The 24,555-nt window shown below is 34.1% G+C and overlaps 3 protein-coding genes across 4 annotated transcripts in view; 1 reads left to right on the top strand and 2 right to left on the bottom strand.

Moving 5' to 3' along the window:
• The window catches only part of LOC134857158 (cytoglobin-1-like), a 73,334-nt gene that overhangs the window by 5,853 nt on the left and 42,926 nt on the right, over positions 1–24,555 (bottom strand). The window lies entirely within an intron of this gene.
• Positions 4,645–9,581, bottom strand: LOC134857156 (uncharacterized). 2 transcript variants are annotated; one of them, XM_063873534.1, is made up of 3 exons: positions 8,932–9,581; positions 8,513–8,712; positions 4,645–5,605 (listed from the first exon to the last, which is right to left on the bottom strand). In XM_063873534.1, exons 1-3 carry the CDS (start codon positions 9,001–9,003, stop codon positions 4,807–4,809), a joined length of 1,071 nt encoding a protein of 356 aa, XP_063729604.1. In that variant the 5' UTR covers positions 9,004–9,581; the 3' UTR covers positions 4,645–4,806. The 2 variants fall into 2 exon arrangements, with proteins under 2 accessions (XP_063729604.1, XP_063729603.1); XM_063873533.1 differs by having other exon boundaries at positions 8,513–8,715; positions 8,932–9,580.
• LOC134857157 (protein FAM228B-like) overlaps positions 6,436–24,555 on the top strand; it is a 132,040-nt gene continuing 113,920 nt past the window's right edge. The window contains exon 1 of the mRNA XM_063873535.1: positions 6,436–6,439. The gene's annotated coding sequence lies outside the window, so the exon portion shown is untranslated. The remainder of the gene's footprint in view (positions 6,440–24,555) is intronic.

Below are 24,555 nucleotides of genomic sequence, written 5' to 3'. Positions count from 1 at the left end.
TCAATATGAACGACAAAGTTTACACCAAACTTTTCAAAATATGATTTTTAAGTCTAAATGACGCGGTTGTCTCACTTTGGTTAATGGGTACAGCGACAACTAGCAGCAAAAGACAACTCGCAAAATTTTAGAAAAACAAGAGCTCGCAAAAATGGGGAATTTAACTTTAAACGCAAAAATTTCGGTGTAAGGTCGCCAGTAGGCGCGCTACGATGCTATAACCGGCTCTTGATTTTGTATAAAGCCATAGCCAGTGTTGGCAGGACTTTATACGATCTTTAATTGTACTAAATAAAACCTGTCAATTTCCATGATTATTGAGAAAGACATGTTTTACTCAAACATTTATGTCAATTCCACAACTAATTTAAAGAGTATTTAATATGAACTTTCTCAATTATATGTCAATTTTTTTAACCAGTACTTCAGATGAGGTACTGAATTTTTCACAAGTACTGAAAACAGAGACTTAAACGTTTTTACTTAACTTTATTTCCCCTAGTGTGTTATCGGGAAATCACTCGTCAAAACAAATGAATAAAATCAGGTATGACAGCAAATGTTGTCAGAATTTTTTGAAAACAGACAATTTTTTTTGCTCGGTGGCCAGCAAGTTTTAATTTCTCCTGACTTTTTGAATCATAAAATTTTGAGAAAAAAAACATCCCATCGTCCAAAGTTTTTAGAAACTCAAAAAAAAACAACGAAAAATAAGCAATCTAATAGTTTATGATACAAAAAACGTTTTTTTTTGTCGGCTATTGAAATTTTTCAGTTCATTAGCTTCAAAAAAACTCAAATGTTGCATCAAATGTTGGTCAGACGAAACCAATCTAATTCCTTTCATGTTTGCAATACTTTTTAGTCAAAACGAGCGCATAACATTGCACTTTTTTAAGTTTTACATAATTCAAAGGCCTAAAATCAACTTTATATCAACTTACACAAAAATTCGATCATTTTCTAAATTTGGCTAAACGTTAAAAAGCACATCTGATGTAACTGTAGATGCAGTTGACTTTGAATTGGAACATTTTGTATATTTTTTTAAAAACTTTATTTAAAAATAAGGTAGGAAAACAAGTGTTATTTTTTGTGACATTGATTATGCTCAAGTTCAGTATTTTTTAGCATTGAGACAAAGCTACCAAATGTTCGACACTGAGGCAATAATCGAGTCACGATCATAAATTTGCAATCTACATAGAGAATTTTTTGCTCCTTATAAAGTAAATATCAATATTTCCAATGTGTTTACCTCCAACTCAATTTAAAAGCTGTTTCTTCGGTTTTAACCAATTCGACAAAAGCAAACGATTGTAATAATATTTTTGAGATTGTCCATAAAGATGTCTGTCTTTTTCTGGAATTATTGTTCCGGGCAATGTAGACTTCAGAAATATCACACTGGAAGTTTTAGAGTATGTATAACAAATTTTTATTACTGATTAACAAATGCTAACTCCTCTTGTGACTATAACATTAGGTACAAAAACTTTTTGAGCAATTGAAAAAAGTTAAGTTAATTTTTTCTTTGAATATTTATTTTTCACATACTTTGTGACAAAAAACGCGTGGCACGAACACTATGGGCTACTTGCACAGCATTCAATTATCTTAGTTGATTTTCGACACAATAAATATTACATCTTATTCTTGTTTGCTAGTTTTGCAGAATTTAAGTACAAGAGGTGGAAACTTGTTTGTTTGCGAGTAAACACTGAATCTGATATACTTTTTTTAGAGTTACTATACATATGTAGCATGCTGTTTTTTGTTTAGACATTTGAAAAAATTCGGAATATTTATGCTTGGGGTAGTTTATTTTATTCAGTCAACTTAATACAAAATTCCACCTGTGATTTTTAATTATAAGGTTCTGGGGGGTTTGAAGATTGCTAATTGGCCGACTAGGGATCAGTGCGGTCTTATAACACGCGTAAACAAAGGATTATTTCGTTCCAAATCGAATTGAGGGGAGTCTTTCGGGTCTACTATTATAAAACGAGACGCAAAAAATATCCCTTTGTAGTTTACATTAGAGTTTGTGGAATAAATTCAAGATCAAAAATTAAAAAACATATATTTTTTGTTTCAAAATTTTTCAATTTCTCAGTTAATAAAACTTTTCAATTGGCTTTACAAGGCAGTCCAAAGGTGCAGTTTTAGTTTAGATATAATTTATTTCGCTCATATGTGGTTGCTTATTTGCCGCACTGTTTTGACGTCATCAGGTTGCTTCAAATCCGGTTGTTGTTTTGCCAATTGGTTTTGACACGAGAAGCAACTTGGTGAGTAGAAAAGTTAAATTAAAAACAAAATTGAAAATTTGGTAACTGAAAAAAAAAACATAATTTTTACGACTCTCGAAGAAAATTACCGAGAATTTGTGCACGGGGTGTTTTTTTCAAGAAAGTTTTAGTTTTTTTAACAATCAAATTTTGACAGAACTTTATCACATTTGAAAAGAAATGCTGATTTCAGTTCAAATGTAAAACTATATTTCACTTTTCTCTAGTATACTTCTCTACGATTTGCATTAAGCAATGAGGGTTTGAAAACTCCGTTTAGCCTAGCCGAGACAAACAACTACCGAAAACTTTTGTGCGATTAAAGCGTAAGCGGAGATTTAATCCGGCTTGAAAATCGTTCCAAGTTGAGTTGAGGTATGCGACTTGATCTATTTAAAACTTCGCTATTTGCAAAATGCATCATTTTGTTCTTTGCATAGCGTGCGGGGGATAATTTCAACTTTTGGACTACGTTAAAATCCTCCCCTCTCCCCCAACTGTTTAGGGGGGAGTATGTGTTTCAATTTTCAGCCAATCAGAACAGAGCATTTTACAATCATGGCGATATTATTTTTAATTGAACACTTGGGGTGGAGAATCTTAAATAGGTCCATTTGAAGGGAAGATGAAAATTTCAGTTTGCTCTATGTTGCGATCGTCTCGGTGAAAAATTTGATATTTTATTGCCGTCTCAATTAAAAATAATTTAGTTTTGGCCGTCTGCGATAAACTCGGGTTTGTTTTACATTTTTTCATCAAAACATGTGGTTGTTTGAATATAAATTGCTTCACAGAAAGCCTATTAATGTTTTCTATTACACGCTCTCTAAAAATCTGCCTGTGTTGCAATTTTGACGACAATATTTTTTTTCTTGGATTTGCCTATGCTGCAATACTTTTTTCTCGGAGATGCCTGTGCTGCAATATTTTTTCTGGGAGTTGCCTGTGCTGCAATTTTGACGACAATATTTCTTTCTCGGAGTTTTGACGTCGGACAATTTCGGAGTTGCTTGAAACAAGTTAAACAAAATCAGCCCATTTCTGAGGCGACTTAATAGTTCGATTTTTTGAAAACTGAAATTAATCAATTATGATGTCATCAAGAGGGTAAAACTAACACAGCATACTAATTGTTCCGACTTTCGCAGCGAAAGTAATGGAATATTTGTGCTCGCGGTGGTTTTTTTCTTCAATCAACTTTTTACGTGTTTTTATATCATTCAAAAGGTATTGTTATCTTGAGCCTAAATTTGAAAAGATATTTCACCTGTGATTATTTTATGTAAAAATTGTGGGACTAAAAGTTTACCATTTTGGGAAAATTAACGCGGTATAAATTTAGCGCTATTAAAGCGTGAGCAGAGATTTAATCCGTCTTATAAATTGCTCCAAATTGGTTGAAGGAAGCTTATTTGCCCTAATTGATTTGTTACTAAGAGCGATTCCTTGAAAGAGGGGGGAAATATGATGTGGGGGAAATTAAAAAAAAATTTCATACTTTACTGCTCTATAGACCTTAAAAGGCAGTCTGAACTTTTACGGCTTCGCCTTGATACGAGCAGTCGTCTTTGTATTTCGATTTTTACGCAGTTGAAGGGTTTGGTATTGAGTGCAGAATCTTCCAACGAACGAAGCGAAAAAAGTGTTTGATGTGGAGAATTAAAGAAGAAACTTAATTGAGTTGTTTTAAATCACAGTTTTGAAAAAAACTTCAAAAATGCTACATGAAATGATTTTTATGGCCCGAAAACATGTGAAATGATTAATTTTTCAAACTAAAGCGTGAGCAAGTTCAAGCATGGAAGATGAAATGAAACATTTTTATTTCACATGCTTTTTCATGTCCAAATCAAAGATAGCTAAATCTGGAGATTTGCTTTCTTTAAACATTGGCGTCTGCATTAAAGGCTTATCATCTTGGTCGAGGCCGCATTCAATTAAGAACTAGCTTTGAAATTGGTTCAGTTTTTGTTTAATCAACTACAGAAGTGAAAATCGCCTAAAATTTTAATATGCAAACTTAAAATAGAATTTAAGTACAAAAGCGAAGCAGAGCTTCGCAATACGCAATATTCCACATAAACATTGCGTTGTAGAATAGCGGACAAAAAATAGACGGAAGCAACTAAATCGAAAAAATTATTTTTCAAAAAAAAAATGACACGTGCAAACGGGTTGCTGCCAGTTGAGCCGAAAACAAAATGTCAAAGAAAAATTGAGGTTTAAAGTTTTGAATTCGAAGTTTTCCTTTTGATTTTTTTGACGATTTAATTTCACTTTTTAAATATTTCCAAAAAAATTTCGCCTGTAAGAAAACCTGTTTACAGGGAGAAAGTCATGTTCCTGATCACAACTCACTTGCACTCGCAAGTGAAATAAGAACGTTATTCATCCTAGATTCGCCCCTGTATTTATGACAACATCTTATGTCTCAATTTTACTTTTTAAAGATTTGTATAGAAAGATAAAGCTATTTTAGACTGAAGTTTGGAAGATTTGAGTTTTTTTAAGATAGTTAAGAGTTGTCTTGTTTTTTCAGGGTTTCAACGATAGACCAAATGTTTCTTGGCATTTCGTTGGACTTTTTGGGTGGAACTGGTTCTTTTTCTGAGGTTTTACGCGCTTCTGCAGTAGTGACATTAGGTGAAATTGTAGATAATCTGGGTTGAGGCTCTGCTGGTTTGTTATTTCTTTTAAGAATGAGTTCAAGCAACCTTTCCTGTCCATCGGCTGGTTTAGTCTCAATCCCAGCTGACCTTATGAAACGATTATCTTCTGAACTTTTACTTCTCAAAGCGTTCAAAGCTTCTCTGTGACTCATTAGGTATTCTTGGATGATCGAGTGTGAAATAAGAGAACTCTGGTTTTGATTGGCAGGCAACACCCGAATTGCGGGTTGAAAGGCTTGCGGCTGAGGCTGAGGCGGCGGTGCAAGTAAAGCATGGTTTACAAGTTGCGGTACAAGTTTTGGAATGTGGGGGGCAGCTGGCCCACTTGGGTAAAAAGAATGGGGGGCTATAATAGGCTGATACAGAGGGAAGGGGTAAAAATCATGCAACGAGAACTCATGTTCGGGCCTTCGTTCTTTCTTCAGACGTCTTCGTGCGTTAGCGAACCACGTGCTGACTTGAGTAAGGGTCATTTTGGTGACAATTGATAGCATGAGTTTCTCGCTTTTGGTGGGGTAGGGGTTGTCTCGGTTTTCCTCCAGCCATACTCGGAGGGGGTAGGTGTTTTCCTTGACTGCCGTCGCACTGTTGGGGGAGGAAGATGGTGGCTGCGATGATCCGTTATTGTTAGCCAGAAGTCCATATCTGTAAACATTAAAAATTATAATTAACCTTATTTTGAAAAAAGGCAGAATCAGAACTAGGGCAATTTGTCTCGGAAAATTTCAACTTTTTTGACTATTTTGCCTGGAACACAATTGTCCGGGGCACAAATGTCGATGCACCAAATTAAGAGTTTAAGAAATGATTAACAGAAGCAAGAGCAGCTGCTTGTTTTGTACCTAGCACAGGTGGTGCCAATTTTTTGATATTTCATATTTCCTCTGTTTCATAAACGAGTTCATTAAGTGACAACAATATTATTCGTTAAGTTGGTTTATTCATAAAGTATGATAATTAATTATAGCAAGAAGAAAATGGCTATTGAGCTTGGCACGTAGCGCCTCAAATCTAATAATCTCGATAATTTACAGAAATCTAAAAACACTTTAAGTCAAACAAGTTAATTTTCCGAGCCGATCTTAAAATTCAACAAAAAAAACCATATATTTCTAAATGTTTGAAATACTGTAAGAAGAAATTTTCCAATTTCATTCTGCGCCTGAAATTTATTGCCATCTGGCGAATTTTTGAGAAGCTAGCTCAAGCTAATTTTTTTTTTAAAAATCGCGCCTTTCCCGTGCACACTTGTTACCAAATTTAGAAAAATTAAGGGTTCATATTTCTTACAGCTCAACATCTTACTAAATAGTTTGGTAGTGAATTAGCCAATTCATCGTAAAAGCTTGACTAAAACAGGACATTTTGAGAATTCTCATCCTCAGTCTTTGTTAGAAGTCAATTACTGGACCGTTAAGTAATTTTCTGTCAAGATGGTAAAATAAATTTATCCGGGTGGGTTCATTAGGCTTATTAAATTTCAGTGTCAATTTTAGCTGATTTGAAGTACATCCTAGCCGATTGTCCCCGAAGAAAAAATGTGCAAATAATCATATCTTCTTGTAGTTGTAGTGTTGAAGTGCAATTTAAGTGTATTTTGGTTTTTGTAATCAATAATCAGATGAAAACTAAAGATATTTACACGACTGGGCATATAGTTTTTTTTTCAAATTACTGAACTGATTTGGTGCCGATATAAACCCGATCTATACCTTACTATAACTGTATTTTTATCTATTTGAACATTCAATCAATGACCTGTGTATCTCTACATCTATGTCCTTTTTTACATCCTAACTTAATTAACTAGAGATGATTTCCCGGGAACAAAGTCTCCTGATTTCGTTAGCTGCAGATCAAAAATGAACTTTTCATTCTTATTTGATCAAAATGTGAAATTTCTTTTTTAAAGATATATATATATATATCTACCCAAAACTGATGGTTATATGCATGATTTTTTCCTACCAATTGGTTACTCATTTTCCTTACCGTACAGAAAAAAAAGAATTTCCGTTCCAAAGTGCTTGAAAGTAATTATTTTCAAATGAGCCAGACAAAATTGACTAGCTAAATCTAATTTTGTCTCGACAACTTCCCCTAGGGGGCTTTGAGAGTTCAGAGTGGCACACAAGTGACGCCATAAATTAAGAAGAATCAATATTTTTTGTTCTTTTTTCTTTTCGAGATGGATTCGACCCTATCATTACCAAAACGAGCCCTCCCCCCTTGGTACTTTCCTACGTCATCATCTCTTAGGCGCTTTCAAAACGGGTCTTTACGGTTACGCCCCCCCCCCCTAAATGATGAAAAATTAAAATAAAAAATCTTATAACAAAATTGGATTGATATCACTAGGAAATGCAGGATATTGATATGGGAATGGTCAAAACGAAGCATTTCTACTTGATTTAGCCTCTAACTAGCTTTTTTATCAATTTTTTTTGCAGTTTTCTGCAGATAAGTTTCATAAAAAGGATGCCAAAATGCAGTTTTTTATTATTTATTTTGCATTTTTTGCATTTTTCTAGCTTGATTTAGAGCTCGGGATATAAGCTGCTGCATTCCTGGGTAAAATCAGTCCAATTTTGTAAAAAAAAATAATTCATTTACATTTTTCATCAATAAGGGGGCTTTAACCAAAAAGACCCTGAAAAACTGCCCACAAACGTTTTTTTTGGCCTGTTATTTTTCAAAAATTGCCTGCAGCGCAGAAGACTTTGCCATGATCTTTACTCTTTATGGTAATTTACGAGAGCTCGGGAAATCTATCTGGCCTGAAAACAAATCCGGACCATCTATTTGACCTGATCTAGAACAGAGTTCATCAACCCGCCGCATAAAAGCCTAGAGCGACATCTGTTCCTTGTGAAAGCCTCGAAACGTCATTTTGATATAATGCATTATATTCCGTGTGAAAAACTGATTATCTTTTTGGGGCTAACTTAATTTCCTATTTCAGGGGTCTCTGGCTATTCAATTTGTTCTCCTGCCCGTACAATTTGATTGATTTTCTAATCAAGGGTGTACGGGTTGAGTTGTTTTCCTGATTAAATTCAAGGACGGCAGAAGGAAAAATTTCGCGGAATCTTAATTTGTTGTCTATTTTTGTTTAACTGTCCGTTTCGATTAAAATTGTTGCATTTTTGTCACCTTAAATGGCTTGGAAGAGATCATAAAAAAACTCGAACCGGAATAATTTTTAAAAATCTTGAACTAATTAGCAAAGTACAGCAAAAACAAAATGATTGAAGTTTAAGAATATTACTTTTAATTTGGAAAAAAAACACGCTTTAACTCATGATTATGGAAAATAAAAACAATTTCATTTGGAACAAATTATGCATTAACTTGAAATTGTAGAAAAAAACTGTTGAGTTTGGAAAAAGTCACGCACTAAATTGAAATTGGAAAAAAAGTTGTAATTTGGAAAAAAAAATCACGCACTAACTTGAGATTTCAGAAAATTAAAAGTTTAATTTGGAAAAAAAATCACGCTCTAACTTGAGATTTCAGAAAAAAAAATGGTTTAGTTCAAAAAACAGTACTCACTTTAGTATGAATTCCTCCTCTCGCGTGAGCACTTTGGCACCACTGTTACTGTTGGTGTTCATGCATGCAGCACATCTGCATACTTTTGATTGGCTACTGCTACTGCTAATGTTGTGACATTGTGGAGATGGATGAGGATTGTAGGCCGATGAAATGGCTCCTCCTCCCACTGCTTCACTCATCACTTTGTCCAACTGGCACTGCTGAAATCAACCAATCACAATCCAGGAGTGCAATCATTTTGAACAAACTCTAGCGTTTTTGATTTTTTTTCACAACTGAACAAAAAAGCATGGATTGTATTTAAAAAAAACAGTTTTCACATATAATTTAAGTATTATGTTGGTTAAAATTATCGTAAATGAATGCTCCCTAGCGAATAAAAGGACTAAAGTTTTGTGAAATAAAAATAAACTTACTAAGATATGTGATTGCTGTTGTGCATTGGCGAGGTTGAATCGCGATGAGTCAAAATTTCGGTGCACTTGCATCTTGAGGAATCGCAAAACGTTCGATCTTCAGGTCTGGTTTCTGGAAGTTCTTCGCGAGAAAAACTCTTTCGTGTTGTTTAGTTTTAGTTTTAGTTTTTTTTTTCGCGTATTCTATTTGTCAATAGTTGAAGAATTGATGGACTGATAGTATTTTTCAGTAACTGTTTTCTTCTCTTTTTGGCAAATTTGAAATCGGAGTCTGTGATTGGTCAGCGGCTCTGCTCTGTTGGATCCGGCTGCCGATGTTGGTAATCTGATTGATTGTTGCTGCTGGTTTTTGTTTCTTGTCTTCAATCGACAAATAATACTTTGTAAGATAGAAAAACTTATCAAGTATCCGTGAAGGGTGTTTAAGTTTGAGTTATAGAGCTGTAGAAACTGACAAATATCATTAGCCATTACCGGCGAGACCCCTCATCGCCAAATCAGAATTCACAACTCGCACATGCAGTCATTGTCGTAATGTAATCAGCAGAAAACTCAAGTTCCGCTCATTACCAGGTGTGGCTTTTGAGCATTTGTAAAAACTCGGCTCTTCGCAAGTAGTTGAGACGGAAGCTCATTTTGATCTTGTTTTCATCGTTTTGTTTTAACTGCTCTGCAGTAAATGATCTTTTTACCTGAGAGCTACTTTATCTCAAATCATATTCAAGCCAGCGTTAACCGACGAATCAAGAGCTATATTCAAGTTGAATACAGAAAACGTGTGAAAAATTACCATAATTACATGAGTTTTATCGCAGAAAATACCAATTGTCGGCTTGTTGATTTGCAACGAGTTTTCTCCACTTAAAAATTTAAAACTCGTGTTAATACTTCTAACCAGGTGATAAGATTAAGACAAGAGTTTAAGCACACTTGAGCTGGTTAAAATTTATAACCCGTAGTCATTACAATGGCTTAATTGATATTTTACGATCGTTCATAATTGAGCATCAATCGAAGCTCGTCTTAAATCCAGTCCGTTAAGTTCTTTTTTAACACAAGATGGTGTGATTGCTACTTGTAAGCTCGACAAATAGAATATCATAAAACCATAAAACTTTTTTAACTTCAAACTTCAAACAAATTTTCGCGAACTTGCTGAAACTCAATTTATGAATACACTTGAGACCTTCATGGCAAGTATCTTACACAGCACTTGAACACATTTCTGACATGCTTAATAATTTTAGCTTTAGCAGGCCTACCATTATATTGTCAATGAGTTTTTCACACCTGTGAACATAGCAATTGCACTATAATTATAACAAACATCATCAGAGTAATCAACATCATCACAGCAAATCAGAGAAAATCTACCAATGCTTTAAAATGCTCAACTCTCTTTCAAGTTTGCCGATAATCTTCACAACTTGTGGCCCCTTGTCACGTTATCATCATGTATAATTAAATTCCTTAACCACCCAGAATAAATTTCCAATAAACAAATTTTAGTTTGAAATATATTTTTTTCTTAATTTCGATCAAAAAAATTTCATGACTCTAACGTCATTAGACAAAAAATATTCTCAGAAAACAAGAAGGCTTTTTAAAAAAAGACCAAAAATGAAGTTTCTCGGCCTATTTCTTGGCAATGCTAATCTGCATTCTAGTCTAAGTCTCAAGAGACAGCACCTGAAAAGCCCTGAAAATTGCCTCTTTGACCTAAAATACTACCCTGCCAATTAAAACCCAATTTGGCAGACCACCTAGAATAGATTTAATTTCAGTCGCATTTAATTAGTCCTTCATTTGAGTTAAGTAAAACTACCTCATTTTTTTAAATTCACTTCACTGAGATTACAACGACAGTCACAGAGGAAGCAGTTCACCACAGAGCTCTAAAATTGAAAAAAATCAAGGAGGGGATTATAAATTATGACGTGAAAGAAACAAGAAAAAAAGAAAAAGACAAAAATCTTTGATGATCAGTCACAGTGGATAGTTTGATCAGATGTCCGCCTCTCCGCCGAAAAATTTGGCGAAAAAATAGCTTTAAAAAGCATGTCGGTCTTAATCAGGGGAACCAAAATAGAATTTTACCTCAAAGCAAATTTTTTATAATGATAATTCAAGCTTAGTCTTGGCTGATTAGCGCCACAAATTCTGTAGGCTTACATCTAAAAATTATCACCGCGTCTTCAATCAAAAAACGCAGAAGTTCAGGAAACGTTCAATAGATTTTGTTTCAGCTAGCATAATTGATTAACTCACTTCACTTGCTAAGCTTCAGACATTTTCGATGGCAGAGAAATTGACAAACTACAGGAAAACAAAAACAATTCGGTCAATTTAACCATCAGTCGTAAGTTCTAGTTATCGGAAAAAAGGACAAATTTTACCGGTTAGAAACTGACAAGAAATAAAAAATAAAATTGATCTTCCCACACAGAAGCGCTGAATTTTCAATTAGAAAATGACTTAGAAACAACTGTTATGGCAAAGTTTCTATATTTAGTTCGAATTAGACGGCAAAAATTGGAGCTTAAATTATGCAACTAACTTAGATTGATGATTTTTGCTAAAAAAAGATTTAAGCCTCCTGACCAAAAAAAAACTAAGGAAAATCAGGCAAAAATTAAACAAGACTGCTCGTATCAGTGGAGTATTGTTCGCTTTAAAAAAGTTTTTAAATTTTCAAAACACAAAAAAAATCATAATATATTTTCAGGATTTTTTGTGGAAATTATCCCCCCCTGTGTAAAGTAGAAAGTGGTATGTTTATCATTGAGAAAAAAAATACATAAACCAAATAACCAAATTTAGAACGAATTCTAAGACGGATTAAACCTCTGCCTACGCGTTAACAGCACGAAAAATACCAAGTGTCAATTATCGAAATCCTTGAAACCCCATAAAACTATGAAAACTGATCATAGTTGAAAGATTTTTTTAAAATTGAGCACAAAACAACAATACCTTTCAGCTGATTTTAAATATATTAATATCGTCAAAAACTATTAGTTAAAAAGTCAAAAATTATCTGGAGAAAAAAAGCACCCGTGCACAAATTTTCGGACTCTCTCTTCGAAAGTCGGAGCAACAAAACTGCTTGCATCAAGACAAACGCTCTCACTGCTTTGTAATATTTCTGCGGTATTCTTTGCTTTAAACGTTGATTACATTTTCAAAAGTGAGCAAAGCTACTCACATCAGGGCAAAACCTTGAATTTTTCGACTGCTTTTTTTCTTTGAGTAGTTTGAAAAATAGCAATTGATGACAATTTCGAAAAAAAAACTTCAAAAAAATAAAGGTTTTTGAAAACCATCCCCACGTTATGTACAGCAAAGTAATATATTTTGCATATATCAATAAACAAGACTGCTCGTATCAGACCCAAGCCCTGAATGTTACGGCTGTCGATAAGCTGGTCTCAAATAATTTTTGGTTAGTGAAAAAATTACAAACAATGAAATCTACGCTCAATATTAAAAGTAAAGTATGGAATTATTAAGGACCATTAGCCTGCCTCAATCAAATTGGAACGATTATGTGGTGCGGGATAATTCGACAAGCATAATGCGCTTCAAACATTCAGGACTGTGACCTGGTACTAGCAGTCTTGCTTATTTATATAAGCAAAATATATTACTTTGTACTGTACATAATAGCGAGGGGATCGTTTACAAAAAACCCTATTTTTTTCTTTTAAAACTTTTCTTTTAAAAACGTTCAGTATCAAAGTATCACAGCGCTCTTTTATCAGTGAAATTAGTCTATTATAACAATTAGTCTAATATAAAAATCTTGCAGTCTGGGTAGTCTAGTGGTTGTAGCGCTCCTTCTGGGATCACGAAAACCTATGGATCGATCCCCAGAGAGAACTGTTTTTGAGAATTGGTCTGAATTAAAAAACCACCCGAGCATATATTTCTCACTATCTTCGAAAATCGAAACAAAAAATAGGCCAAAAGCAAAAGTTGGAAAGATTTCTAAGGGAGAATAAAGGAAGCGTTAAAGGCATGACTAAGGGAGCGTTAAAGGCATGACAAACAAAGACAAACTCTACCGGTTGGAAAATGAAAAAAAAAAATTATTCCTTCTCTGAGCCGCTGAATTTTCGACTTTGTTGAAATATTACCTCAAAACAATTGTTACGTCCAAATTTCTTTTTTTAGTACGGAATAATTCGCCAAGCGTAAATAATGCGCGTTAAACTTTCAGCATCAAAGTGCTCTTTTAGTGACTTTAGTCTATAAGTGAGCGTTTTACCGTAAGCTTGCTGGTCAGGATAGTCTAGTGCTGAGCGCGATCTCTCTGAGACCACGTTTATCTATGGGTCGATCCCCCGAGGGGAAAAAATTTTGAGAATTGGTCTGATTTAAAAAACCACCCGAGCAATTAGATTCCTTACTTTCTTCGAAATTCGGAACAACAAATCACTTAATTCTATTTGGAACAATATCTAAGACGGATTATAACTCCGCTTACGCGTTAATAGCATGAAATACATCGGGTTTTAATTGTCTCAAATTGGCCAAATATGCTATCTTTAAATCCCCATAACTTAAAAAAAATTGATTACAGGAGAAATATCTTTTTTACTGTGAGCTCAAGACAACAATACCTTTTAAATGATACAAAAAATTCCGTCAAAAATTGCTAGTTAAAACATCGAAATGTTTCTGGAGAGAAAAACCACACCGAGCACAAATATTCATTCATTTTCTTCAAAAATAGTTGAAGCAAAAACAGACGCGATTATTCATTAAGAAATTTTTTACCTTAAATTATGTTGTTTCAAAGTATGTCTTTCCGATAAAATAGCCCGTCATCAAATTAACAACGTGCGAGTTTTCATCTTTATTGGCAACTTAATGTCACATTATAAAAGAAACATTTTCTTTGATCAGGTAATTCGCACGTTCATATCAATTATCAGCATCGTGTAGCTCAAATTGACCATTTGACTTTATTTTATAATTTTCTGAATGCGTTTCTCATTACATGTCTGGTACATAGATGCGAAGCGTGTTCAGTAGTCAATTTTTTAATAACATCCTAATAATTCAACCAGCAGGATAATCGATTTTTGATAATCGAGTTATGCATTGACAGGAATGCTTGTATCAGGGCAAAGTCTTGATTCTTCCTACTACCTTTTTAACTTTGTAAGTTGTAAAATTTTGCTTTTAAAAAAGATAATTTTTTTAAAATAGTTCACGTCAGTAGATAACTGGAATCTTCACGCTCATTGAGTGTCACAAACTGGCAATTGACAAACACCTATAAATAAACAAAACAAGAATGCAGGTTACAAATCTTTTCAACTTGGAGTTGAAGTTTTCAACTTGGAGTAGAAGTTTTCAACTTTTTTCAGATTTTATCAAAGGTTACGTCATAAAACTGTTACGCCGGAAAAGCCATTTGAAAAAACTGCGTGAAGAAAAAGTCAGCAAGCGCAAATATTCCTCACTTTCTGCGGAGTTCTTGAATTAAAAGAGCAACTCACAAAAAATAAGCATAAAAATTACTGTTTTTTCAAAGACAAAATGATCTGAGCTATTTTGCCTCTTTCAGGAACGAACATTAGACAGGCAAAAGGCTCCATTAAATTTCGAATTTTCACTCAAAAAATCAGTACAAGGGCAAAACTGCACGTAACATGAAACCTTTTTAACATAATGAAACAGTTTTAAGATCTTTGCGTTACATGAAACCGTACACAACATGAAACAAATTTTAATAAAATGAACAAATTTAAGATGTTTGCCATTAATTAAAAACATCGGCAGGAAAAAACATCGCAAATGATTTAGTTCTCTGACTTTATTCTTGTTTAACATATTAACAGGCCGCTTAATTCTAAATTGATGATTTCACTAAGCATTGAAATCTAATATTTAATCAAAAGTGACTCTTCATGGAAACTAACGGTCCGAAAGCATCTTAAAAATATACAAACCCTCAGAACGAAAATTAGCTCCTCGCTCCGAGTTCAATTAAAATGAAAAAGAGCTTGTGTAGGAATTAATGAGGCTATTGGGAAAAAACAACATACATAATGACCCCTAGCATTAGCAAGAGTGCTCGTATCAGGGCGAAATCCTGAATGTTCCGACTGCATTGCGAGCAGTGTTCGCCTAAAAATATGATGAATTTAAAAAAAGAAAAAATCATACAAAGGTACACGCCCAACACGCCATACAAAATACAAAGTGATAGATTTCGCTCCTAGTAACGTAGCAATTAAGACAAATAGCCTGCTTCAACCAACTTGAAACGTTTAAAACTGATTCAATCTCCGATTACGCGTTAGAAGTGCGAAATATATCGCGAGTTAATTATCCCAAAATGGCCAAATTGGCCATCTTTAGCCCCCATAACTTCACAAAAAATAATCACAATGAGATGAGCTATTCATTTTGAAAAATAATTATAAAGGTTACCTTTACCATAACAAAAACATTAGAAAGAAAAGAGAAAAACAATTGGTAAAAAATGATGAACTCAATCCAGTTCAAATGGTGTCCTCTGCCAAAACTGACTAAAAACTGAACTAAAAAAATTCTGATCAGGTGGACTGTTTATATGACATCAAAATGTCTCAGCTCACAAATAAATGCTCTACAAGCGGTGGTGGGAGTACAAAATGAATCAAACAAAGCCTAAGGAAGCAAGAGAGGCAGAAAAAAGAATAATAAAGAACGCAATAATACAAGACTGCTCGTATCAAGCAAAGCCTCGAACTTTCCGACTGCCCTTTAATTTGTCTCAGATAGTTTTCGGTAAAAAGAATACTGGCAAAACCCGATAATATGAAAAAATAACAGTTGCAATTTGAGTCCTGTATGGAGTTCAAAAACCATATAGCTGCCTCAATTCCTTGTGGAAGAAAAAAATAAAAGACTGCTCGTATCAGGGCAAAGCCCTGAACGTTCTGACTGTCAATAAACTGGTCTGTAATAGTTTTTGGTAAATGAAACATTGACAAACTATGAATTTTTAAGCTGAATATTAAGAATCGTGTATAGAATGAAGGGACCAATCAGCCTGTCTCAATTGATTTTTGAATGGTTTCGGGGTGCAGGAGTATTTGCCACGCATAGTTTATGCGCGTTAAGCTTTCAGCATTAAACAAATTGGAAGAGAAATTGAAAAAGATAACTGTAAACAGGTTGAGGACTCTCGCATGCCAATTGTCATAAAATATGCAGTTCTCCATTATTACGTCAAACTGCATAACAGAATTTTTTTCTAATTTTTCGGGGAAAATCTTATTACATATTGCAGGTTTGGGTCTGGATAACTATTTCCTTCCCTCTTCTGCAAGAGGGATTTTTTAAAAAGTACAAATTACACATGTTGGTTACGTTCTTTTTAGCGGTGAAAATTCTTTACTAGGTATCATAGGGGGGATAGTTAACAGAATCGTCTGTTTTGTTTCAAGATTAGATAAGTTTTCACAAAACTCAGATTCAGAAAGATTTTGCAATAATCTTATCAATGACATGAGCTAGGATTTCAAATAATTTTTTTAGTTGTGCCGACTTTCGAAGAAAACGGAATGTTATGCTTGGTGCGGTTTTCTCATTCAGTCAATTTTTGGCAATTGAAGTAACTGATTTTGAGTTTTTTCCTCCCTAAAGATATCCTAAATTTTACCTCCGCTTGTTGTTTGTTTGCAAATTCGTGGAGTTTGAAAATAGCCAGTTTGGCCTTGCTCTGGACTAACTGATGCGTGCTTTGATTATTTTATTCATAATGCTGAAAACGTAATGTGAATAATAAGTGCGTGGCAATTAATCCCTTAGAACAAAATTGTTCCAAAGTGATTTGAAGCTATCTTATCGGTCGTATGAGTTTCGTGGGACTAATATTTTAACACTTGAGCTTATTTTAGCCAAAAATTTTAATTTTACAATATTTTTTGTTCGCAACATTCAAGGTTTTGTATAATATACGAGCAATCTTGCGTTAATCAGCGGCCATTTCCGAATCAGTTGTTGAAGCTCGACAAAAACCTTACAAATTTAAGTAAAAAATCCGCTTTTATCAAGGTTAAATTTGTCTTAAACTAAATTAGAATGGCTTAAGAGCCGTATCAACCTTCTCCACGCCCTTAAGGCACTATAGATTGAAGGTACTATAGTTCAAATGTATATCAAAGGCTCAATATTTAGTCATCACATTTCCAACCAATTATTAAACTTGAAACAAGCATGGTTTCTACTACGAAAAGTTACGGTAAAAAACAGACCAAAAACTCATCTGATAATTTTTACAGGTGTTCAAAGAGTGCTGTTTGAAAATGTTTTGGAATATGGAAAAAGTTCTTTGGAAAATGGAAGAGTTCTTTGGAGTAACTAAAATAGAACTAATCCTTTTTTCGAAATTTAGCTCAGCAATTTAGGGTATCTGTGGACAGGAGAAATTCCTTACAAAACGAGAAAAACTGTCAATAGATAAAAAAAATCGGTTACTGCAAAGAAGCACCTGCAAAGTCTTCTCAAAGTAAATTTCCAAATTTACTAAATCTTTCAATCCTTAGCCAGCCAGTACTATGCTTGAACAAAAAAATGCTTGCACAAAAAAAATCATATTTTTTTGGAATAACGACTGGGTTGCTCAAAACACTTTAGCGTGAAATCAGAAACGGTTATTTTTCAAGTAAGATGAACTTTCATCAGTTAAAAAGTAGGCCATATTTTCGAATCATTTGGAGATGTCGTAGCTTTAAAATTGGTTCATCTTTCGAAGATTGTGACAGAATATTTGTGTTCGGTTTGGTTCTTTTTCCAGAAATTTCATTTTTGTACAAAACTTTTTAGGCTAGTGTTCACGGAAATTCTCGGATAATAACTCCTGTAAATCTTAGTGCCACTTCTGTGGATACTAAAAACTAAATTGTTTGAAGTAAAACTCATTTGGAGAAACCAACAAAGTTTAAAAGATTTAAGCGATCAATTTAAACTATGACAATTGTTGTCTGTGAAAAAAGCTGACGTTTAGGTTGTTTTCGTTATTTCAAGTATTGCAGTTCTTTTTTTTTGCATAATGAGGTTTAAAAATAATTTCGAACGCTCGCTGAAAAAGTTCACACATCATATCGATTCCCATTCTTTTCAATATTTGGCGTACCTGACTTTCCCGCTTTCAATGGTTCGAACAAAAAATCAAATTCGCAAGTAGCAGCTATAGAATTGCAACTGGCTTTTGCTTTTCAGAGTGTTGACAGCAAAAATGGCTCTGGAAAATGATCAAATTAAAAAACATGCACGCTAAAAAAAACTGGAATCTTCACGCACATTAATTACTCCACATATGAAATTTATAACGCTCATAACTTTACAAAAATAACTGCGGGTTCACTTGTCTTCAATGTGGAGGTCAGCGCTTCGATATATTTCTGATTTTATCAAAAACAACGTCAATTTCAAACCCTTATAACTTCCCAAACATAAAATGCAGGTTTACTTTTTTCGAATTTTTTGCAATAATTATCAATAATAACTCCAAAAAGTGAAAACATCAGTTAAACTTAAAAAATGGCGTGGAGGAGAAAGCACACCGAGGGGAAATATTCTTCTTTTTCTGCGAAAGTCAGAATGAAAGAGGTAAAACAAATATCTATTAAAGAAAAGATTTGGTCTGTTTTTTAAAGAAATAGTTGGCTGCACTATTTCTGGTCTTTTTGAGAAGAATATTTAAAAATTCAAAAATTTCGAAAATTCGCACTTTTCTTATTGCAAAATTCGTTAAAGTTCGAAGCATGGAATTATTTTTAGTATACGTTTCAGTGATAATCATTAAAATGGAAAGATTTTAAGAGGACTTTTTATTTTTCATCCAACGCTTAAAATTTAAATAACCTTGGCATGGGAGAAAAAACCGGACGTTTTTTAAAATTACACTATCGCTATCCTAACACAATTGCAAAAACCTCTCCCTTCCCATATAAATTGAAAATGACACTATATTCTGCTAGCATTCAAAACTACAAGAGTTAATGAAAAGTAACACTTTAACTGGGACTAGGGATATGAAACTTACTTCAATTATATCTGTTCTCACTCTCGGAAATAAAATTAACCCCTCCTTTCGGGTTCAACAGACCAAAATAATTGGGTTTGTACTGAATCTAGTTCAAGTTATGCCCTCTGTCAGATCTGAATCAAAACTGAAAGCTAATACTCTGATTAGGTGGGCGGTTCATTTGACTTCAATATGTCTCAGTTCTAAAGGAGATCCAAGTTTCAAAACACCCAGAGAAGCATGAGGGGCATAAACATTGTCTTTTTCTCTTAAAGTCTGATTTACTTGATTGGAACTTCAAAAAAGAACATTGAAAAAGATATAAATTCACTCTTTTTTTTATCAATAAACATTTCGCGGCCAATATAAAACATGGGACTATTCTCATGCGCGAAGGACCGAATGTGCGACAAACTCGTGGGCGAAAGACCAAAAACAAAGTTAGCCTTAAGTCAATTTCTAAAAATAATCAATTGCCATTCAATTAAAATGAAATAAATGAATCAATACTTTGCTGCTTTCATTACGAAACCCCTGAAATATAAAATTTCATCAAATTCGGCGGCGGTCAGTGACAATATGAAAATTTTGCATATTTCTGCCGTTTTTATATTCGGTCATTATCAATAATAAGTCCCTGGAAGGGTTGACTTTCTTTCGGATTTTCACACTTCGTTTCGAAATTTTTGATAACTGAAATTTGATTGACTGATTTTTATCTTCGCGCATTCGGTCCTTCGCGTATGAGGGATTCCACCATAAAACTAAGCAATGCAACAGGGTAGTGCAAAGCAGTAAGAAACTTCCTTTTAACAAAAGAATTGAACTGAATTTGAAAAAGAAATCAAAAATTAAACCACAAAATCAAATTTTAGCGTGAACAAATTTTGAGAAATTTTCCTAAAAAAACACCAAGACCGCTATAAGAGTATTTGATCTCTTTAACCATATCCCCCATTTTGCAAAAGAAGAGATTCATTACTTGGTTTAAAATTCTCATATGTTTAATTGTTGATTTATTGCTCGGAATTTCGAAGGAAGTTATGAATATATATGCGCGGGTTGGTTTTGATTCCGTTTTTCGAAAAAAGAAAGAAATATATATGCTCGGAGTGATTTTTGTTCCAAATGTCGAAGAGCGTAAGGAATATATACGCTCCGAGTGGTTTTTTATTCTGGCCAAATCCCAGAATAATTTCCCTCAGGGGCACAATACATAGATCTTCGTGGTCTAAGAAGGGGCGGGCTCACCACTAAACTTTTCTAGCTGTAAGGTTCCTGTTTGATCAAAGCGGTAGAATAAAATGATGCTTGTATTTTAACGCGCTTTTTTACGCATGGCGAATCATCCCGCACCACAAAATCGTTTGAGAATCAATTGAGGCAGGCTAATTGATCTTACTAATTTCATACACGATTGTTAATAATCAGCTTAAAATTCATATTTTGTCAATATTTTATTAAGTAAAAACTATTCGAGACTAGTTTATGGACAGTCGGAACATTCAAGGCTTTGACTCTTGTTTTTTGATAAGGGCAGTCTTGTTTATTGATATATGCAAAATATATCATTTTGTCTTAAATATAGCGTGTCTGGTTGATTTTCAAGAACACTACTTTTTTTGTTTCTAAATATTTTTTGCAACTGTCATCAGTTGTTATAATTCAAAGAACTTATTGATACCAAAAAGTATTCGAATTATTCAGGGTTTTGCCCAAATACGAGCAGTTTTTATTCAGACCAATTCTCAAAAATATTTACCTCGGGGGATCGATCCAAAAAAATTCGGGGTACAAGACAAGGAGCTCTCACCACAAGACTATCTGGACTCCTCGCTTGTTGTGAAATCCTAGCCAATAGAATAAGGTGGCTTAAAGATTGCTTTGAGACGCTCACTCATAGCGTAATGTGACTTTAAGAGCGATTTATCCCGCACCGCAAAATCGTTCCAACTTCATTTGAGGCAAGCTAATGGATCTTATTATTATTTCCATACACGATTCCTATTTTTCAGTTGAAAATTCGGTAACACAACGATTTACCCTTTTCCAATTTATCCCTTACTTATTTACCTTGTGCCAATAACACCTACCTTCCAACATAATCTGTTCCAGTTTACCCAACAATCAATATAACATAAACTAGAATTCCGTAGAGCAACTTCCAATAGATATCATAGAACCATTAAAACTGACTATGAAATACTTGCAGCATGTGAACAAAATTTCAAAGCAACATTAACTACCTCGTTCAAAATAAAATGTTATCAAAGCATGAACAAGCAAAATTACATTTGACTTATTTGAAATTGCTGCGAGTTGCATCTGTTTCCTGAATGAGCAAAAATCGTAACAGAACACTTCGTTACAGTTTAATGGATAAGGCATGTGTTTTAAAATCAAAAATTGGGGTAGGGAAAAAGTTGGATTAGGGGTCTAGGTTAGTGAAAAAGAAAAATCATTTTTTGTCTTGGCCTCTATCACCTTCTAAAAACTCAATCCTTTGGGACGCTAAAAACCTCAAAAAGTGCATGTCCTTACTGAATTTGTTTACAATTACTCCTTCGTTCAGTTCTCGGTGCGTCTTACGACTGGGGTTGCTGTTTCCCCCTACGGCCTCAAGAATATTGAACTTTTAGATGGCTGCATCGAGTTTGATTTGCTCCAGGAACGCATAAATAGAAGGATGATTTCCTTGAAAAAGGGCAGTGACACCAAGATGATATCGCTCTAGGGCATTTGTTGTTCTTACCAAGCCAGCTGCAGCTTATTTTGAGTGCTTCTATATATTAACCGAAACAATGGCTCTCGGTTATTGAGAACTACTGTCTACCCTTTGATGCAGATTTTTTGTAAATAAGATGCATTCTCATCAAGTTTTTCACTAATGGTCTCATCTAGCTCAAAGCGACCAGCAACTTTCTCGATTTCTTCAATTAATTGATCAAACGAAACGGTAACCATTTCATTTGATAGGAAATTTATTGAAGAAATGAGTCGTAGTGCCAAATTCAGATTATTGTTGCTATCGAATAATCGCTTCAAATCGATTTCGTTGATTTTGCGATTAGAGGCTTGCGTTAAATGAAAGTAGCATCCTTTAATATGTGCCTGGTGGTAGAGAGAAAGCGTTGAGAGTAGCAAGCTCGACGTCGAGGAGAATACAGTTTGCGTAAGCTGTGATAAAGCGTTTTTTGTAAGTTGGCATTTTGCGTAAGCTGTGATAAACCGTTGAGAAACTTCTTAAAGATATGCTGTCGTTTATTTGAAGCAAAACATATAAGCAAGGAGGTATAAACCTTCCAATTGTATTTGGATTGTAATAAATATTGTATCGAGATTGGGCATATTTCAAAGGTGCCATCATACAGCCATAAATATCGGTTCAACCCAAAAGCATTTATGTTACCGTGATCGCCGAAAACGGTTACTCTTTCGGCATCCTCGGTACCGCTGTTGAAAAGGCAGAAGCTCTCGCAACTATAATGCTGTTTACCGGCACTTGCTGGTCTTCAGTATCTTGTTTCATCTTCTGAAACAAGTTTTCGTGCGTCCGACTGCCCAGGGAAGTCTTCCTGGCTATGATCATTGCGCGAAGAAATCAGATCATTGCCAAATGTGATAGCTGTCACCTTGCTTTTGTGGGAGTACCATCTTGAGCATTTTCAGCGTTCGTTTCCATTTTTTGTCTGTTGCTTCCTGGTGTATTCATGGCCATCATTTATAAGAGTGCGAAAATTGCGTTGCGATAGTCTCCAAGAAAGTTCGGTCTTTTTTGTTGGAATTTTGAATAACAAACCGTTATTGGTATTAAAATGCAATCTTTAGGCAATGTGCTAAATTGTGTCTTAACATCAATTATCTTGAATTTGCGACTCAATCGAGTCGTAAAAGCTGGCCTTAAATGAATTAACATGTGCACGTGGAAAATATATAATTCGGTTAATTAGTACATCAAAAGAAAAAACTAATTGCGACCAAATTGAGTTTGAGACCAATTAGCATAGGGTTAGTTAGAAAATAGGGTAAAATGGTATAGGGTCAATTTGGTAGAGGATAAGGTGGAATACGGTAATTTGTCCTGCTACCTTAAATTCATAGTTTGTCAATATCTCATTAACAAAAAATTATCCGAGACCAATTTATGAACAGTCGGAACATTCAGGACTAAGACTCAAAGCAATTCGGCTGTACTGCAGTTGAAAATTGTTCCGCATTGATTGTTAAGCAAAGCTTTCTATCGCCGCATTTGGCAGGTACTTCCAAGTGCACCACAGACTTCATAACCGAAGTCACTAACTAGTCATTTATGATATATGCGGACCAAGTTAAGATTCTCTCTCACCAAAGCCGTTTGGGTGAGGATGTTAACTTGGTTCTAAGTTCTAAGTTAGTATTTTTGAGCCAATCAGAGACGAGAATTTTACATGCAGAGCTCAGCAAATCTAAAATAAACGATAGGAGAGAGATATTACCTTGATCTATATAAACATGTTATTTTAAGAGTACTTAATTGATATCGCTGCTTCGTCTTTGTTTTTAACGACAAAAAATTTGCAATGTCGCTAATCAATGTCTCCAAACTGGTTGAGGATCAACCGCACAGTCCCCCCCCCCCCAAGAAAAATTGATTTAGGTGGGAGGAAACATTGATTTTTCATGAAATAAAATAGGTTAGCTTCGGTTATCAACAGCATTCAAATGCAATCCCACATAAAAATCGTGACTGTTTGGGTTTGTTCGAAATGCATACATTAGCCGGGTTGACAAAAAATGCTTATCATACAATTTATATATATGAAAATAATGCTTATCATACTCCTTCATACAATTTCATAGAGTAAAAGTAAGTTTAGGAAAATAACAAAAAAGCAGTTTTTCCATTCTACAAAATTTCATAACAAGCATTTTTTCTATACTCTGGGACTAAAATTTGAGCTTTTTCAACAGTCTTTTTATGCCCAAATTTATATGAAAATAGCATAATAAGCATTTTTTCCATACTATGAAATTGTATGATAAGCATTTTTTCCATATTATGAAATTGTATGATAATCAATTTTTCCAGCCTATGAAATTGTATGATAATCATCTTTTCCCTAGATGAAAATACAAAAAAAACTTGTTTTGAAATTTTGTTTCATGCGAATCACTAACCACGGGTTTTTGTCATAAGAAAACCCAGAGTGTAACTGGCAGTTACCGCGCAGATAAACTGCATTTGGTGAATTTAGCCATTCAAGTTAATTTTAACGTTTTTACATGGAATTATATATCAAAAATGTAACTTTTTTGGTATTTTTTTCATATTTGCTGTTTTTTTTAAACAAATGCGTGTTTTTTTTACAAATTTCTTTTTATCTTAGCAAATGAAACAAAAAAAATAATAGTGTTCACAAAAAAAACACTTCCTGGACTACTGCATGAAAAATTTATTCGTAAAATTTATATTTGAGCGCAAAAACAAGTTTGCAATCAAAAAAGAAATTTAAATTTTTTTACCTCAAACTTGAGTTTTTGTTTATGAAAAAATGGATATCATACAATTTTCATATATGAAAACTATATGATAGGCATTTTTTCTGACCGAAATC

This window comes from Symsagittifera roscoffensis, chromosome 1 (genome assembly GCF_963678635.1).
Source record: "Symsagittifera roscoffensis chromosome 1, txSymRosc1.1, whole genome shotgun sequence".
Classification (NCBI taxonomy): domain Eukaryota; kingdom Metazoa; phylum Xenacoelomorpha; order Acoela; family Convolutidae; genus Symsagittifera; species Symsagittifera roscoffensis.
Note: the sequence above shows the minus strand (reverse complement) of the source record. Positions and strands in the feature narration are given on the sequence as shown.

Coding starts and splice junctions, on each gene's coding strand:
- LOC134857156 (XM_063873533.1), bottom strand. CDS start 9,003: ATGCAAGTGCACCGAAATTTTGACTCATCGCGATTCAACCTCGCCAAT. Junction 8,716..8,931: donor AACAGCAATCACATATCTTA/GTAAGTTTATTT, acceptor GGTTGATTTCAG/CAGTGCCAGTTGGACAAAGT. Junction 5,606..8,512: donor GAGGAGGAATTCATACTAAA/GTGAGTACTGTT, acceptor TAATGTTTACAG/ATATGGACTTCTGGCTAACA.